Source organism: Lissotriton helveticus, chromosome 3_1 (genome assembly GCF_964261635.1).
Source record: "Lissotriton helveticus chromosome 3_1, aLisHel1.1, whole genome shotgun sequence".
NCBI lineage: Eukaryota > Metazoa > Chordata > Amphibia > Caudata > Salamandridae > Lissotriton > Lissotriton helveticus.
Window position 1 is genome coordinate 127,634,762 of NC_136061.1, and position 17,717 is coordinate 127,652,478.

Genomic DNA, 17,717 nt, shown 5'->3' on the forward strand with positions numbered 1-17,717 from the left:
CACTGTCCATTTGTGAGTTCCCAACGACGCACCACCAGGACAAGCATTCCAGTGTTGACTCTTCCCCGTCAACATTTTCCCCTAATTTCTCTTGTGAGGTGTTGGTCTACATTCAGGGGCCCACAGGGCATGCAGTGGCTACTGGACCTCGACTGTGATGGTTGTGGTCGTTTGCCTCGGGTGTCCTAGAGGTATCCTACTACAGCTTTGCAAGCTGGACCAAGGACACCCTTTCCACACTGCGCCTCCACTGTAGCGAGAGGCAGGTAGTGTGCAGGGATAGAGACTCAGAACTCAGCAGTAACACATCAGGCACAACAATGCACTGTCCAGCCCTGTGCTGGTCTTAATTCAAAGTATAGAAATGCTACATAGAGCTACAGGGGATGTGGTAAATGAAAGCAGTGGGCACATGGAATGCATAAGCAAGTACATTCTTAAACAACTAGACTGTGAAGCATATACTAGAGGGGTCTAACAAAATTCTACAATTCACACACCAGCTTACTATCTAATAAAGTTGCTGCAGTGCTCACCTCAACAATGGATTTTTAGCAGCAATGAAAAACGTTCTGTGTTGATCGTCACTCTCCTTACCATGGAGGTGTGCTTTTATTAATTCAAGATACAGTAACTCCATCTTTCATTCCAGGCTGCATGATACCTGTTCGTTGAGGTGCGGTTCTGTGTGGAGGTTGGTGGTGTGCCCCCTGTGGTCACACAGTCAGTGCCTCTATCAGCATACATTGGATTGCTAAATTTGTAAAAAAAAAATAAGTGCCAGGGCCCTCGTCAGGAGGTCACTGCAGATTGCTCACCCAGTGCTCCTGCTAGCGCCGTGAAAGACAGTACCAACACAACTACTAACAGTCACACTCCTATGAGTGTGACAATTCAGACCATGCCATACACCCAAAGTTATAAGAGTGGCTTGAGTGGCAGGTGTTAGACATTTTCAATGTATACTGAAATAATAAACAAATGTTGTTGTGCCCATCTCTAACTTAGACAAATAGTGCCACCATGAGGCAGACTGTCATAATCGCCGTTGTTGACAATTAAGTGCCGGAGCCGAGCACTGCAAACCCCTGGCTCAAATTAAGCCCTGACAGGCAGTGATCCCACCTCTTATCTCACTGCTGAGGATGAGCAGCACAACAGGTCTCAGGAATTGTCACACATCTTTGATATTTTTTATGTTTTAACATTACTCCTGTATTAAATTGGTCAGCCCGCCCCCCAGGTAACCCTATCACTGGCGCATCAAAGGTTTCTGTTGCCCCAATTGAGCACATTTCTCAACAGTCTGTTGCACATCACGTAGATCTGGTTCTTGCTGTTTTTCCTAACATGTATTGCTTTTAACTTTTATATTTTTACTGTGTAAGGGACTTGTTTACCTGCTTTTTCTTTCCAAGAACCTTTTTTTCCACTGTTGGCTTATGCACCTGAAAACCAGAACCCTCTTTCTGGAGGGTAAATGGGAAGATTTTGTGCTGGTTGTATTGATTTTTTTATTTTTATTGAAATCGACATTCACCAAAAGGAATGTCTAGGTGTTGTACTACTGGTCAGAACAGAAAATGTAACATGTATTGTAGTAGAAAGTTGAACAGACACATTTTGAATATTTGGCCCAACTCCTAAAGGTCAGAAATGCTATGTCATAAGGATAGCAGGTTGTCCACATTTGGGAGGGACGGCGCTGTTCGAAAAATTAAATGTGTTAATATCAAATTTTGGGTTCACCTGTGGAACAGGAACAATGAATACGTTATTTATAGTAGATCCTGATATGAACAGTGCTTGGACTAACGGACATGTTCCTAAGGCCTTTTACAAAATCTACCATTATTGCTGTTGTGATGATTATTATTATTAATTACCTACTGGCTAAGGTCAGTAGGTAGTTATAGTTAGGACCAGAGTTTCCATAGGAAAAGCATTTTTTGTTTTGTATTATTGATATTATTGTTCATAATAGTTCATTACGGCATTGTGGTGTTGAGCATAAGACACAGTATAGCAGGTACAGTCTTCCTAAGGTTTTCAGTTTTTATTTAACTGCATAAAAGTGTATATTCAGGTTGTTAAATCTTCCTGACCCTAGTGTGTGCCTTGCATGAATGATCACTCACCCTGTCCTACTTTTTTCCTCCTAGAATGCATGAACTGCACACGGCTCGCTGATATGACAGACCGGCTGAATACTCTCGAAGCTAAGGTAAAAGACCCCTGCTCAGCAATGTGAATATTTCTTGTTCCCTTGTAGAACACATGCTGGAAAAGTGAGCGGAAACCGGATAACTTTAGGAAAACAAATGCACCTTGTTTCTAATCCCCACTTAATCCAGGTAGCACAGGAAGACCAGGGAGCTGCTCCCTCAGGAAGGCAAAGTGATTTAATGAATCTCTCTGCTCTTGCCTTTGAGTTTCAAGCAAGCTGGACCAGCTGTATTGTATTTGCAATAATTGGATAATGTTCGTGCATGCTGCTTTTTATTAGGTCGAGCCTGGGCAGCACATGCGCAGCTCTGTGAGGCATGCTGTATTCAGGTAGGGACTTTAAGCTCCGCCCACTCTCTACCCATATTTTTCATTGGCTTGTGTCATTGTCCACTGTAAACTGTGGCTTTTCATTGTTCAATAGGCTTAGTAGCCCCTGCTTACTACTGCCTTGTTTCATTTTGTTTAACAACAAGGGGTGGTGATGGACAGAGTTTCTGAATTAAGCAGAATACTCTGGTGAAGAATTGGCTTGGTAGTTTGGTCTGCCCTGTTCCCATGATGCACTGGGCCAGGGACAGACTAATTTGCATATAGCCAGGTTCTGAGCTGGGATGGGGCAGTGAGCTAAATAACGGTGATGGATCAAGCCCTGATCTTTGGACTGGGTAAGAGTGGTCTGCTTAATTCAGACACTCTGTTCATCACCACCCCCTTTTCTGAATTGTTTCATTTTGTAACCTCCCATGAGGACACCCACTGTTAGGTGTGTTGTTACTCAGTAGGTTTAATTACAGCCTCCGAGCACTATTTTCTCAAATAGCATTGTCCTGCCTGCAGGATACTCTCTCTCCTAACGTTAAAAAAAAAAAATCATAGCACAGGCTTGGAATGCATTTGCACTGCAATAGGTCTTGCATTTGCAAGAGTTTGAGCTATTGACATTGTAAATGACAAGGCCTTGTATTTATCTGTTTTCAAAACAACACATAAATAAAAGGCATTGTCATTTACAATGCAATAGTTCAAACTCTCATAAATGCGATACCTATTGCATTGCAATGCTTGTCTAGGTTCTTATCATGGGTGTTTAATGCTCGTTTTTAAAACTGTATTTTATGACGAATATGAAATTGTCGATGGTTCAAAACTCTTTTTTATTGTGCTTTTATGATTGCTGTTGCAAATCTAATAAAGATATCTTGACTTGAGTGATTTATTGACGCTTTTGATTCTGCAGTAAGGACAACAGTTGCTTTCGTTGTGGAGATTTTGGAAATAATTTTGCTTTCTGAAAGCAGGATACTCAGAGCTCTGCAACTGTGTGCTACACACAGCTCTATTAATAAGACAAACATGGTTGTACCCACTTGTTTCCTTTTTGTAATACTGTTCAGCTGCATTATCCAAAGGAAGGGTATAGATCCCCACTCGTCAGAGCAACACAATGTATAAACGTGGCAACAGAAAACTCAGGTCTGATCCTGGAATTGGTTCTGCACTCTAAATCACATGCATTTTTAGATGATTTGGGTCAGGCAAACCATAAACCGTTCAAAACAATCATTGGCAAAACCAATGAGTCTTAATATTTTACTAAAGTCAACAGTTGGTCATCTTTCCTGCTTTTACCCCTGAGACAAGAACTGGCATCAGAGGACTTCAATTTCATTCGGCAAATCTATTGTTCATTGCAGCAAAGTCGCAAAATGAAAGGTTGAATTTCCTTGTTGATGGAAATTAACATCAGCACAGCCTGTTCCAAGGAACATGTGTTGCTTTAACAAATCTACAAATTGCATTTCACCTCCTCCTCTTGTCATTATCAATGGTGGATGACTTCCCAAAACGAAGGAAAGCTGTAGTAAAAACAAGAAGATCATATACAAGGAACAAGTTTTTGACTGGCAAATCTGGCAAAAGTAAAACTGCAATAGTGCAGTACAACATTTTATTTATTTATTAAAAACATGTCTATCTCCATCAAGTATTTATGTGGCTTTCAAAAATTGCCAGTTGGATTCCATTATTTATAGCAGGATTAGAATCTTTAATTACAAGTAATAATTAGATGTATGTAGGTATATATTGCCTCCCCAAATATAAAGATGTAAAATAGGGAACTTTTGGATTAGAAATTAGGACAGACAGAATCCCCTTTCACCTACGTTTACTCGCCACACCTCACATGTATGGTTCTTGGTCGTAACTTAGCACTAAAAGAGGTATACCACACGTGTCAAGGGAATACAAGTAACACACATACATGTACGCAAGTTCCAATATGAATATATAATGCTAAACTGTAACATGCTGCTTCAGAGGTGTAATGTGGCACTTAACTGGAAATAAGAAAAGCACAGTTTAAAAGAAATCCGGATGTGAAGAGAAATGTTGTTGTCCTTGGATGGAAATCCCCATCTTACACTGGCTAGATTTCATGTAGCAATCATCTCACTGAGCAGTTAATGTCCACACACATTTAAATCAACATGATCTCTGTGTGATCAGGGCTGGACTGGGGACCCAATGCAGTCCTGATAAAAATGCGCACACCTCCCTCTCCCTTCCCCGCCTCCTGCCATGACTCTCTGTCCATCTATTCTCTCTCTCCTTCTCTGCATTCTCTCTGCCCTTCTCCCTCCCTTCTCTCTGGGGGAAATGAAAGGAGTGGATTGATTCCCCTGCCGACACCAGGTTCTCCAGTGCACCCCACTGACTACGTCTACGTGACTTTAATTAACCCGCCGCGCACGCTAGCAAACAGCGTTTTTGCCCGATCTACTACGGGGTCTCTAACTTCCTTGATGGCCCCTTGCGGCTCTCACAACCTCCGTTGCCCGATAGGCACCCTGCCTAGACCAGACGTTCTATTCAAGTAGAACTAAGCGCTGCCTGAATTACTACGGATCCTTCCTCTTCCATGAAGACCCTTGTGGCTCATTCAACCTTTTACACCATAGACCAGCTTGCCCTTACCAGACGCACACACCTATGGGCTCCGTCATTCACACTGACTGGGCCTCCGAAGCGTGCCTTCGCTCTCCCCGCCAAATCAGCTCACACTTTCTCGTCCTGATGAAGATCTCTCACTAATGAGATCGAAACGCCGTCGACCTCTCCAACCAAAACTCCATTATTGCGTTCAATTTATTTAGGAGTTTTGCTTACTACTGTTGTTTTTCAATGCAATGAAAATTTTAAATGTCACCAGCACTTCCCCACTTCACGCACTTTCACTTTCTGTGTGAGCACTAGAACTATTACCAAAGTATATGATATTCCATTTATGCTAATAATAAATGTGTTGTCATTCCAAAAACCTGGTGTCCCAACATATATTGCGTACGAAGTCCCACCTGGACTTCTTTGTATTATTTTGTCTGACTAAATACAGCTCTTAAATTATTAGTAGCCTAGACTACCTGAGGACCTTTTGGCCTCCACTAGACCTTTGTTCTAATACTGGTCTTACTAGTGGGGCCCCCTTGTTCTTTAAACATGTATTTCAACTCAAACATAAAGCTCTATATACAATAAAACATGGTAATGGGATGAGCAAAATATTAGAGATACGCAAAAGCTACACTAAACTCAGAAACTCAACCAATTGCAAAGTAGTCAATTCTCTCCTTGTATCATAGCCTGTATTACCTTCACTGGACTTTGGAATATGGAAGCTGCAAGCAGCATTTAATAAGCCAACTAAAATCTTGACACTGGGACCTAAGATTTGTGGTTTAACGCTTTGCTTACAGCACCTATTGCTCTCTCTCTACTGACAATGCTCGGTGAGATCCATATTCACTCCTGGTCGATCCTTAAAGGCAAAACACTATTGTCTACTTTACCTTGACAGTTCTCTATGCCTATTTGCAATTTCTGTGGTTCTACTTCAGAACAATTCAACCTTCTATTTCTGCTGAGACTTATTGACAGTCGGTAGGGAAACCTCTCGGATGTGCATACCTACCTGGCTGATGAGTGTTTCCAAAAGCAAACTTATTTTTTTGGCGTGAAAGAAACATTTATAGTTTCGCTATGGTGCCTCTGGTACTGTGAATTTACAGCCATCATAAGAACAAGAGACTTGTTCAATAAGCCATTCATACTCATAAAACAGTGCTCTGAGTAGCAATGTCTGGATTAACTACAGCTAGGATGTGACCAAAAGTGTCATTTAACTCGTATATCCTTTCCTCCAATGGTAGTGCGTGTCTTCTATTTAGTTCCACGGAAAGGTATCCAGAGTATAATTACAAAAATGCACTGGTTTTGCTGTGTGAATCTCTTCTAGATTCACATGCTCTGCATGTTTATACCATCTGATAGCTGGGCCTGCAAGTGATTCTAGTTTTTACAAAGCTTTTCTACAGGGCATTGACCTAGGCAGAGTCCACTGTAGCTCAGAGTACCCCAATATATAACCTCCTTTTTAGATTTGTTTTGCTTTGTTTTCCTGATAAGGCACTCCTTTCCTTTACCAAAGAGTGGGAAAGTCATATGTGAATCTGAAAGCTATAAAACAGTTATTGCAGCTAATGAATTGGGTTACAGCTTATTCATTTTTCAGCTTCAATCTCTACTGGATTCATGTCACTACGTGTGCACGTAAGGTTGGATACTATATGAGTTAAGTCCATAAGATTGTAGGGTGCTGCATAAGGTTAGTGGTATGCAAGAGTTGCTGTTTTCCCTTTTCCAGCATGTCCTTCCACACTGCTACTGTAGCTTGAAACTCCCTTGGAATACACTGTGATGCCAAGTCAGCTGCATGGCCTTCAATATTTAATACCATGAAGGACTGTTTGTGCTCTGGCAGAAGCTCTAAACCAGTTTGAGAAGGTCAAGGGATGATCTAAAATAAAGCAATCCCAAGATTTTGGCCCTGTGGCCTAACCAAATGGCACACACTAGGATAGTCCTCCCACACCTTATGCTGTGAGCAGAAAATATCTATCTGAAAAGCACAAGCGGCAAGGTGGCAGATTGTCCTCAACTGATTTCCATGGAAACTGGCTATTTGAAAGTTAAGTTCAATCTGCAATGATTGGTCCTCCCCCCAAAAGCTTTGAGTAAACTTTAAATTTAATTGGACATTTGATGATGCCAACTCTCTGCAAGACTGGATAAACATGAGACCGGGTTGATGGCTCCACAGTTATGTATTTAAGTCACTGAAGCTTTGCATTTCGTTGAGTAAGAGCACCAGACCAGTGACATCATCTATGGCTTTCTTCCCTTAAGAGATTAGGACCTTATTTCTGGGGGTCTGCAGAATATCCATCCTTCTGAGCTTTCCTTAGGAGTAGGTTTACTGTCTTTCACCTCTAGAGCTTGCTATCCCATGCGCCCATTCTGCTGTGAGGTGTCTAGCTCTGCTAAGTGTGATGGAGACTGGAGATGACCCTCAAAGGCCCAGTCTGGCCAACAGTGACCATCCAAGCAGAGCACTCCTTGAAGTACAGTAGACCCCACGCCAACATGTAATCCTGCGAGAGGCTCCTCATGAGGTGGGCTGTCACTGCGGTGAGACATACGCCTGATGTGACCTGATGAGGTGGCCTGTCACACTTACAAAAGAGACTCCCACTAAGAATGAGGCAAGCGTGGGACTCTGCGAGGCATTCCGTGAGGTAGCCCATCACCGATGAGAGATCCTGTCGCTTTCCTCAGGAGATCCCTATTGTTATGAGTGACATGTGTTGCCAAAACTAAACATTCTACTCCAACACTTATATACAAGAGTGAACCCTGGCTTCTTCAGCCATTCTAGCCCGAAAGCCAAAACCTAAAAAAGAGGCCCATGTTTTGCCAAAACTAAACATTCTACTCCAACACTTATATACAAGAGTGAACCCTGACTTCTTCAGCCATTCTAGCCCGAAAGCCAAAACCTAAAAAAGAGGCCCATGTTTTGCCAAAACTAAACATTCTACTCCAACACTTTTATACAAGAGTGAACCCTGACTTCTTCAGCCATGCTAGCCCGAAAGCCAAAACCTAAAAAAGAGGCCCTTTTCTATTTTTTTGTTTTTGATTTCAAAGTATGTTATTAGTTTTTTTATAAACAAATACAATAGCATTTCGGTCACGGGGTTAGCTAAACGTAGTATGTATGCGTTGGTTACAGGTACTTAAAGTAAGATATATGTTTTAGCTAATCCCCTCTACATTGACTTGCTGGGAAATTAGATAATGGCTGATAGAAAGAGAGAAACAGGAAAGAAAGGGGTCAATGAGCAAGCAGTACTGCCTGGGTGCTGCATGACCACAGACCACAGAAATACTTGTTACAAGGTTTGTGTAACTGTAATGTGGTAGTGACATGGAATGTGACATTTTCACTTAGTAATAAGGATATACATGTGCATATGGGTACACATTTTCTAAATAACAAGTTATTAAATGACTTTTATTTCCATTAGCATGCAAAACACCATAAGCCACACCGCAACCATTGAAGCCATAAATCACACACCAAATACAATGCCCTTGGCCTCACCCTTGATGTGACAGATGCAATTACAAATTACATAAACAATATCCAGTTGAGGTTAAGTACGCCATTACCATTAACACTATTGACGACTTTGAAGGTAACATCATTTCTTGGTTTGGCTATGTGTTGTCTTTGTTTTTGTCTGTGGGTATCTTTTTATATATTCTTTCTGTATATACACTTGCATTTTTTTCTCTCTTAAATTCTTTCTTTATTTTTAACATTCCCTCAAGTGTAATGATGAACTTTCTTAGGGTGGAAAGATATACTTTTCTTATGTAAATATCTCCTTGAACAATTGTAGCTGCTGCATAACTTATTGATATTGGTCATTATTTTTAGAACAGAACATTTAACGTTTCACCCCCTCTTACCCTGGAGAAGGTGTAACATAGAAACTACTTAAATGTGTTCAATTCTGTTACAGTGTCATAAGAGAGGGTCCTGGCCCAAGAGCTGTCAAAGTGTAATGTATGCTTCATCTGTGTGCTGTGCTATTGATCCAGTTAAAGTCCACAGGCCTCACAGTCCAGATTTTGGAAGTCAGCCTAAACACTAATCAAACGCAGATATGTTCATGTCAAGCATCAGATTTATGGGTGACGTCTTTCAGAGTGGAAGGAACCCATGCATAATTGTGTTCCCCGCATGGTACAGCTCATCCTTTCTATGACAGTGTAATTGTTTTACCATTATCTCTGTTTTGTGTTACTATGGTTGTCTTGCCAAAGATGAGGGAGAAACTGGGCTGTTAAACGCAGCGAGTTGCGATACCAAGCATCCTCAGATAACCTTAACTTGTTATAAGAAAAACGACCTAACGGTGGACTGCCCGGCCTGCACCTCACACTTTAGTATTTGTAAAGTAAAATATCCTGTGCACAAATCCGCCGGCACCTGCCGTTGTTCAGTGCCACTGTTCAACCGATCCTGGATTAATGAAGCATATGGAGGTGCACCAGGTAAAGAAGTCCAATCAGATGTCTTTTCACAAATTCTTTATTTTTCAAATGCCCTTTTTTTTTATTTACACAAGTAGTACAGCCAACACGTTTCGTTCCACAAACACTTGGAACTTCATCAGGGCTTAATCTCTTCATATAGTCATAGGTTTCCCGAATTCGTACAACATTAAAGCTCCAGCTCAAATTTGTTGGAGACTAGGAATTTCACTCATGAGTATTGTGCGGTCTGTTTACCTATAAACAGACCGCACATGGCTAATGAGTGAAGCGCTTACCAGGGTATCTGACGGGGGCACTGTGGTGCCCTTTGGAAATTCCTAGTTTCCAACATATTTGAGCTGGATTGTGAAAAGATATTTTATTGGACTTCTTTACCTGGTGTACCTCCATATGCTTCAATAACCTTAACGTGTATCTTTTACGAGTTGAATCAAAGCATTGGATTCACCATTTATTAGAAAAATACATTTTTAATAGATGTTCATTCAGTTTTCATACATCACACATAACATAACAAATAATATATCCTGCTACTAGATTAACACATTGTGTACCATCAAGTGTAGCAACCAGTGGCTACCATTGCATGGAACTCCATGACCTGCTGCACGAGCTGTATAGAGTTTGGACATGTCTTGGGATATGGGTCCCATGTCTTATGAGTTCTCCTACTTCTGAGAAGTGATAAAGGAGTTTCTCCAAATTAGAGAGAGCAATAGACACCCTCATTAAATGCTAGTCCATAACACCCCGATGGAAACCCCTGAAGCAAATAAGCAACACACCTCTTTTTTATTTTAAGGCATCTCTATAGCACAGCTTTCATTGTCCTCACAGGCACCAAGACTAACTCTAAAGGGCGGTGGTAGATAGGAACAGGTGATTATACCACTAGTATGCAGGAGAAACCACTGGATCCTGCACATAGGCTGCCTCTGGGTGGGAGAACACATGAACCTTTCTCTCAAGACTCAACCTCAGCTTGGCTGGCCAATGTCCAAAGACTTTATATCAGTCATTTTGTCGAAATGTCACGACGGAGATGCGGGAAAATATGAATAGCCTTTTCAATCAATACAAGGTTCTTTTTCTTCACTCTTTATCTGCTCAGCAACTCCCTTTTTTCTCTGGCCTGAGCTTGCAAACTTTGCCCAGATAATTTCATCTTCAGTTCCAAAAGTGTTAACCGCATCGCTGCTAGAGCGATTCCCCTGCAGGGCTGGACAGCAATAAAAACGGGTGTGGTCATGACGAGCTGAGCATGAGCACAGGAGCACTGTACTGCATGACGAGCTGGGCTCGTCATGAGCATGGAAGGGGTTAAAGCTCCTCGCAGGCAGCTTCACATATTTGAACCCCAAATCTGGAGATCCGTGTCACACTATGCATTGCATCAGCATTGAAGAAAAGCTGTGTTGCCCAATTAATATCACCCCAATCTATCAGCCTCATCTTCATTATCATGAAAGAGGCAGATTCGTCCATCTATTGGCCTCTCTGTATCTTGGAGTCCTCCTCTTTCAGAGCTCCAATCCTGAGGACCCTGAGGTGCAGGAGAACCGCCCCCAGTTTGGTTTTGGTCACTCACCCTTTACTGTTTCCATGATCCTTTCCATGCCAGGCATTTTTGTCTCAGTTCACTGGGGCACCCTCAGCAAGTCTGTGAATGTTTACTCTGGGTCCTCCTGTCTGGATTCCTTACTCAGTCCCCTCTCTTGCCCCCAATAATGACCATGGAGTCTGTCACTACAGAGGACACTGTCCTACACAAGCTGTTTATTCTGTATTTGTACACATTGTATGACTCTATGACGTTATGTTAGCCTTTGTACATCGCGCCAATTGTTGCTATTGTTGTTACTTAGTACTTGCATGAGGCCCAACACAAACTATTCATTCTTTGACTGAGACTGTGGAATCTGTCATGGAGAAGCTTTACCGTGGCCCAAGACATAGTACCGCAGGACCACGGGATCGGCCGAGCTTGAGCAATGGTGCAGAGATCTTCTCTACGGTTATGCTGGACATCCCCTAAAATTCTATAGTATTAAATCTACCTCTTCCGATTTTTCCACCCTCTTAGGAATTCAGCAGCACTCCTGTGATCCATACACCAAAAGGACACGCAACAGTCATCCCCTCATTTCTGTCGTGCATGCAATAATAACTAAATCAATACCTGCAGGGTATAATTCGTAATCTGTTTGGGAGCACAAGTAACAGTAAGTATCTCGAAGCTCCTTATAACAGCTCACTATTATGGCCGTTACTAAGTCTATCTCAGGTCATCAATCTGGTATTGGCTAAATTAGCAGATTTGTACTTTGATTCTGTTTTTGTACGGTTATATGTTGGTTATTTTGTTGTACTATAAACTGCACACTTATAAAACATGTAGTGTTCAGTAACATCACCAAAACTAGTGAACATCAAGCAGCTACCCAATCAGGTGCGGCTACAGGAATTTTTATTTGGGTGGGCCAGGGTGCATCAGGGTGGGCTACTGTGGGCCCGATTTGTCTCTTATATAACTAGCCAGGCCTGCTTCAAGGCCTTCCTTTATCTCCTTAGTCTTACAAAGCCAAGTAAAACGCGCTCTTTTCCAAATCTCTTTCTAAATCTTATCACTCTCAAAAAGTGTTTTTTTCCATGTAATGTCCCTTTGATGGGAAGAGGAGGTTTCTGAGGTGGGAGAATCAGGCAAGTGACACTTCTCTGGCTCCCTTTGCGTGAGCCTTCAGGGAGAATCCCTCTTCTTACCTACCTCCACCTGACCCCGGACTCTGCAGCGCACACACTTCCAGGCTTGATTATCCACTTTTCTACCACCCCTCTCCAGTGCACCTTTTCTCACAGCCGACCTTGGGCCCCATCCCCATATCAGCCACCATCTGGCTCCACTTACATTATTCCCTTAAAAAAAATTTGTAAAATCACCTTCAAACTTAAAACATTGAATATAGCAGTAAATATAATTAGCACGCACTTTAAAATATGTTCCACAGTTGCCCTGATGACCCGACTGCTAATTAAATAAACAAAAACAGAAAGGTCATGACAGGGCCGGCTATAGCGCTGGTGCGAAAGTCTTTTTTGTCTCCCCACCAATTACCTCTTTCTCCGTAGATATCTTTACTACCACCCTCTAACAGTGCCCTTCATTTCTCCGTAGCCTCTCCCCTCAGACTCCCACACTGCCACCCTCATCTCTCCATAGCTCCCCTCAATGACTTCCTCCTCGGATTCCCTCACTGCCATCCCCCAACAGTGCCCCTCTTCTCTTCATAGCCCCTCCCCCTCATGAACTCCTCCTCGGACATCCTCACGTTCATCCTCCACCAGTGCCCCTCTTCTCTCCATAGCCCCTACCTCTCATGACCTCCTCCTCAGACTCCCACACTGCCACCCTCATCTCTCCATAGCTCCCCTCAATGACTTCCTCCTCGGATTCCCTCACTGCCATCCCCCAACAGTGCCCCTCTTCTCTTCATAGCCCCTCCCCCTCATGACCTCCTCCTCAGACTCCCTCACTGCCACCCTCCACCAGTTCCCCTCTTCTCGCTCTACTTCCCTTCATCATGTCCCATCCTCGGATACCCTCACTGCCACCCTCCAACAGCATCCCTTATCGCCCCATAGCCCCTCCCCCTATTGACATCCTTCTCTGATTCCATCAATGCCACCCTCCACCAGCACCCCTCATCTCTCCGGAGCCACTCTCTCATATGCCTTTCATTTGTTGTATAGCGCTACTCAGATCAGTGTAGGGTGTCATAGCACTTTACATCACACATACATTATTCAGAGACAATGAATCATACAAGTATCTAAATCAATTTACAGGGAATCTCACATAAGCCAATGAGGATAACAAGGTGTATGAATCACATTTCATCCATACTGGTGGACAGAATATTTTAAGAAGGTTTGGTCTGGAGAAGCACAAACTCAGGATTCAGAGAGTAATCCAGTGCTTGGGGGTTGGCTTTACTGATAAAAATGCATATCTGCCCAAACGCACTATTTTTAGCAACAGTAGAATAATGAAAAAGTGGGGAAGTTCTAACTATATCGCAACACAGACAAAAAAAAGTGAAGTTCTAACTATACCATTCAGGTTTGTAAGCAGCTCTTTGATGACAGTTCATAGGTCACTTGCTTATGTAAGGATTTTAACTTCTGAACTGAAAATAACATAAGGATCTTTGTGACAAAGGCAGTAACCCACTGAGCTATCCACATACAATACAGTTAATCTGCATTTCAAAACTATCAACAGACAAATGCTTGCTCTCCAGCAGGATCATAAATCACCAGAGTTATCTGGACAGTTTTTATTGTCTTGCATCAGTAGCAGAGCCGACCTTGATAATGATAAAAAAAAATGTTTAATGACGCAGGGCCTTCCCTGATTTTAAAAACTCGATGTCACAGCCCGCTCTGATAAGCAGCTGCAGGCGCCAGGAAAAGTGAATCAGGATAAACAAACTTATTTTCTCTAGCGTGCAATAAACAAGGAAATATCCACGCACAAGGATAGTAGGCAAAGGTTAGCCGTGCCAAAGTAAGGATTTATCCCCTTCGCCATGCCCCTATTTTACCTGCACGAGTGGGCGCGGACACAGCCCACCTTTTTAAAAGGAGATGCATGATTGGGGTTGCCTGTGAGGAAGAGCCCAGGCCCAATCACGCAACTCCCAGGATAGGAAGAAAAACAAAGTTCGGAGGAATGTTTTAAATCAAAGTAACCATTTTCTATCGGCCTTCGTGCTGTCACTGCGAGGGCCAGGACTCATGTTTCGGGGGGCCTGGCCCACCCAGCCCACCAGCTAGAACCGGGTCTGCACCCAATCAGCATAGAGTAAACAATGGACCTTAACGCATGTATCCAGTCGATGTCCAATATTACACAATTGGCCGTCATCAGGCAACACCAATTACATCCCAACTAGGGGTGAGCGTAATTTGCGCAGTCGCACTACGGAAAGATCAGCGAAATATTAAAATATCTCCGCGAGCACGCAAAAGTTTCACAAACACACGGAATTGCTCATTCCGCCCATTCGCGATGCTTTTTTCCTGTTCCTGAACGCTGTTTGCGTGCTCGGGGAGAAATATCTCGGGCACATGCATTTTGAAAAGCACGAACAAGCAAAGAATTCCGCAAAGCCGCGGCTCGTGGAATTTTTCGCAATTTCGCGTTCTCAGCAGAATGCCAAGTGACCCAAATTCCGCGGGAATTTACCACACAGGCCTAATCCCAACAAAACCCACTTCACAACACATTTCCAATTAGACCTAGGTTGTTTCAGAACCCTGACCCCACCAAACACAGCCTACACCTGCAAAAGCCATATAGCTGGAAATCAGCAACACTTCCAAATCCCACACCAACATATATCTCAGATCCCTGCAGAAAATGTTAGCTCAAACATACAACCGCCACCCAGCATGACCACAATATCTATGCTACCATTCAATGTACAACCTACCGAACAAATCAAATAAAAGAGAAGTGTTCTTTGGGGCGCTGATCCCTATATGCACCACACCACCAAGAACTTTCTGTCTCAGATTAGTTTTAGTGTGACAGTACCTGCCAGGAACAGTAGTGAAGACTCAACATCCCTCTGATAACCAAACACAACCACACACCATATACAAGCGAACCATGGAAAACCCTGAATGTATAAAAAAAGGTGAAGACATCAAGAAAGCTCTACAGTGCTGTGGTAGAAGACAGTTACACAGGATAACACAACTTGCTGTACGTTAGTGCATGTCCCGGGATCAAGAATAGAAAAGGGAGCCTTTTGACAAATGTGACTCCGATCCTGTGTACCGTGAAAGCCTGTTGGTAAATTGATACAAACAGGATTTTGGAGCAGAGAAAAAAACAGCTGAATGTGCAGTGTGCGTGATATGTGCTTATTTGATCTTTTTTAGATTCTTCTTCTGGAGGCCCCTGAGAAATCCCCCCCTTCAGAAAATGATCTACCGGTCACCAGGACAGCAAAAACATGGAATGAGGGGTTTCTGCCGGACGCGATCCCGCTGCGCGATCTGGGGACCATTCTCAGGAAGTCACTCAGGCCTTCAGGTAAGTTCACCTATTTGTGTACATCAGAGCAGTGTCCAGGCCCAAGACCCTCATCAAGCACTGGCGTGTGGGTCAGAGTTAGAGGTCACAAGCACCCATCTGCTATTGCTTACCTGTTACTAGGAGAACCCCGGCTGATTCCTTATCCCTATCTTTATGCATCACCAGCAGTGTCCGGTGGGTTCTCTTTCTCTGTCTCCTGGTGCTTTTCATACTCACTACCTGAGTGCAGTCCTGTGGGGGACCCTCAAGGCCCAATCCAAGGCCCTTTCATCATATCCACTTTCATCTCCTTGCAGCGAGAACAGAGTGACCCCTGGCGCATACGCTCCAAGAGCCACCCACCTCTTCTTCATCTGCGGGCACAGATTATTTGAAACACTTTTGCCCAACCGGATGCTCGCAAATATGATATTGGTGTACACATGTCAACTGAAAACATGTATTTATTTAGTTATTTAATGAGTTTTATATAGTGCTGGCTAGACCTGTAGGTATCAGATCGCTTTACATTAGGTTACACAATGTTACAGAAAATTATAACAATTACACATTACATCAAAAATAAGCAGCACATTGAGAGAGGAAAGAAAGGTGAGACAAATAAAGCGTTGGGGGGAAGTGTGAAGGGGGAGGATGAGGGAAAAGGAGGCAGGAGAGATGAAAGGAAGTCTGCCCAAAGACCGACTGGGTAGGTGACGTCCGAGGAGGGAATCCACAGCCCATCTCCCCAATAGCTAAATAAGGTAGATCCATCGGGCATCAGTCAGAGAGCCAGGTCTCAACTGATGAGGGAATGTTCACAGAAGAAAGTCCAGTGGATAAACAGGGTGGGAACTATAAGCAAGGACGGGTGAGGGCAAAGGTCAATAGCTGGAAAGGGGAGAAGAGTATAGCGGAGAGGGATAGGGGTAGGGTGAAGGGGGAGGAGGGAGATAAGGTCAGGAGAGACGCAGGAGAGTTTGCCTAAAGACCGGCTGGGTAGGTGATGTATTAAATTCCAAATGGTTCCCTCTGCTCCTTAATGCTGACGTATTCCCTTAACGGAGATACATCACCCACTCCATCTCACTGCAAACAGAGATATTTGTACTCTGCAGTGGACAAAAATAAGCCAAAATAAAGTGTCCTCAGAGTTTGAGACATGGAGTGAGGGGTGATGGGACAGGTCCCCACCCCCTGCTTGTGGCGGAGGCCATGGAAACGTGTCATATTTATGCGGTTTGTCCTCACGAGGATTTACTTTGGGACAGGTTTAGGAAACCACGGGTGGTGTTGTCCAGCACAGCGAGGGAGCGATGGCTGAGCATTAGGAACATGAATGGAATGCCAGGATGGGGAGCTGCTTACCTCAGGGTGTAGGTGGGCTCCTGGGATGGTCCAGGACGCTGCTGAGTCTCATTGAGTCCTGGCCGCCCCTTTCCATGCTTACAGCGCCCAGATATAAACCAGTGTGCACCCTTCCAGCACTATATCTCAATGGCTGAACTGACAATCGGGCTGGTGATAGGAGGGGGTCGAAGTGCTTTTACAAGGGAAACACTTGTGCAAGAATGCCCCATCCACAGGTGGTGACTGGTGGCAGCTACTAATGGGGTTTCCTGTCACTGCTGCATGTTCTGTGATGGGTGGTACATTCCACACATCCCACCTACCTTCAAGGAAGGTACTGACCAGTCGAGTATGGAGACCCATAGTTTGTAATGGGATAGAAAGTGACATAACACGCAAGGCATTCATTCATTGGCTAGAAGGGATACCTTTAGTGGCTGGCAAGATTTGAACTGAGCCCTGAGTTGATTATTAGGTAGTATTAATCTGCAGCACAAAACAAAACATTAAAGTGAGTAATAACATCTTTGTTATCAAGGGTGTATCAGCGCCATCAACCTGCCCTTATAGAAGCCGAGGGGGGTATAAGAGG

General features: G+C 43.4%; 1 protein-coding gene across 1 annotated transcript in view; it reads left to right on the forward strand.

Annotated features, from left to right (window-relative positions):
• Positions 1–17,717, forward strand: part of COL26A1 (collagen type XXVI alpha 1 chain) — a 715,305-nt gene that overhangs the window by 616,409 nt on the left and 81,179 nt on the right. Inside the window, exons 4-5 of the mRNA XM_078679370.1 lie at positions 2,163–2,224; positions 15,640–15,793. Of these exons, the coding sequence (XP_078535496.1) occupies positions 2,163–2,224; positions 15,640–15,793 (216 nt within the window). The remainder of the gene's footprint in view (positions 1–2,162; positions 2,225–15,639; positions 15,794–17,717) is intronic.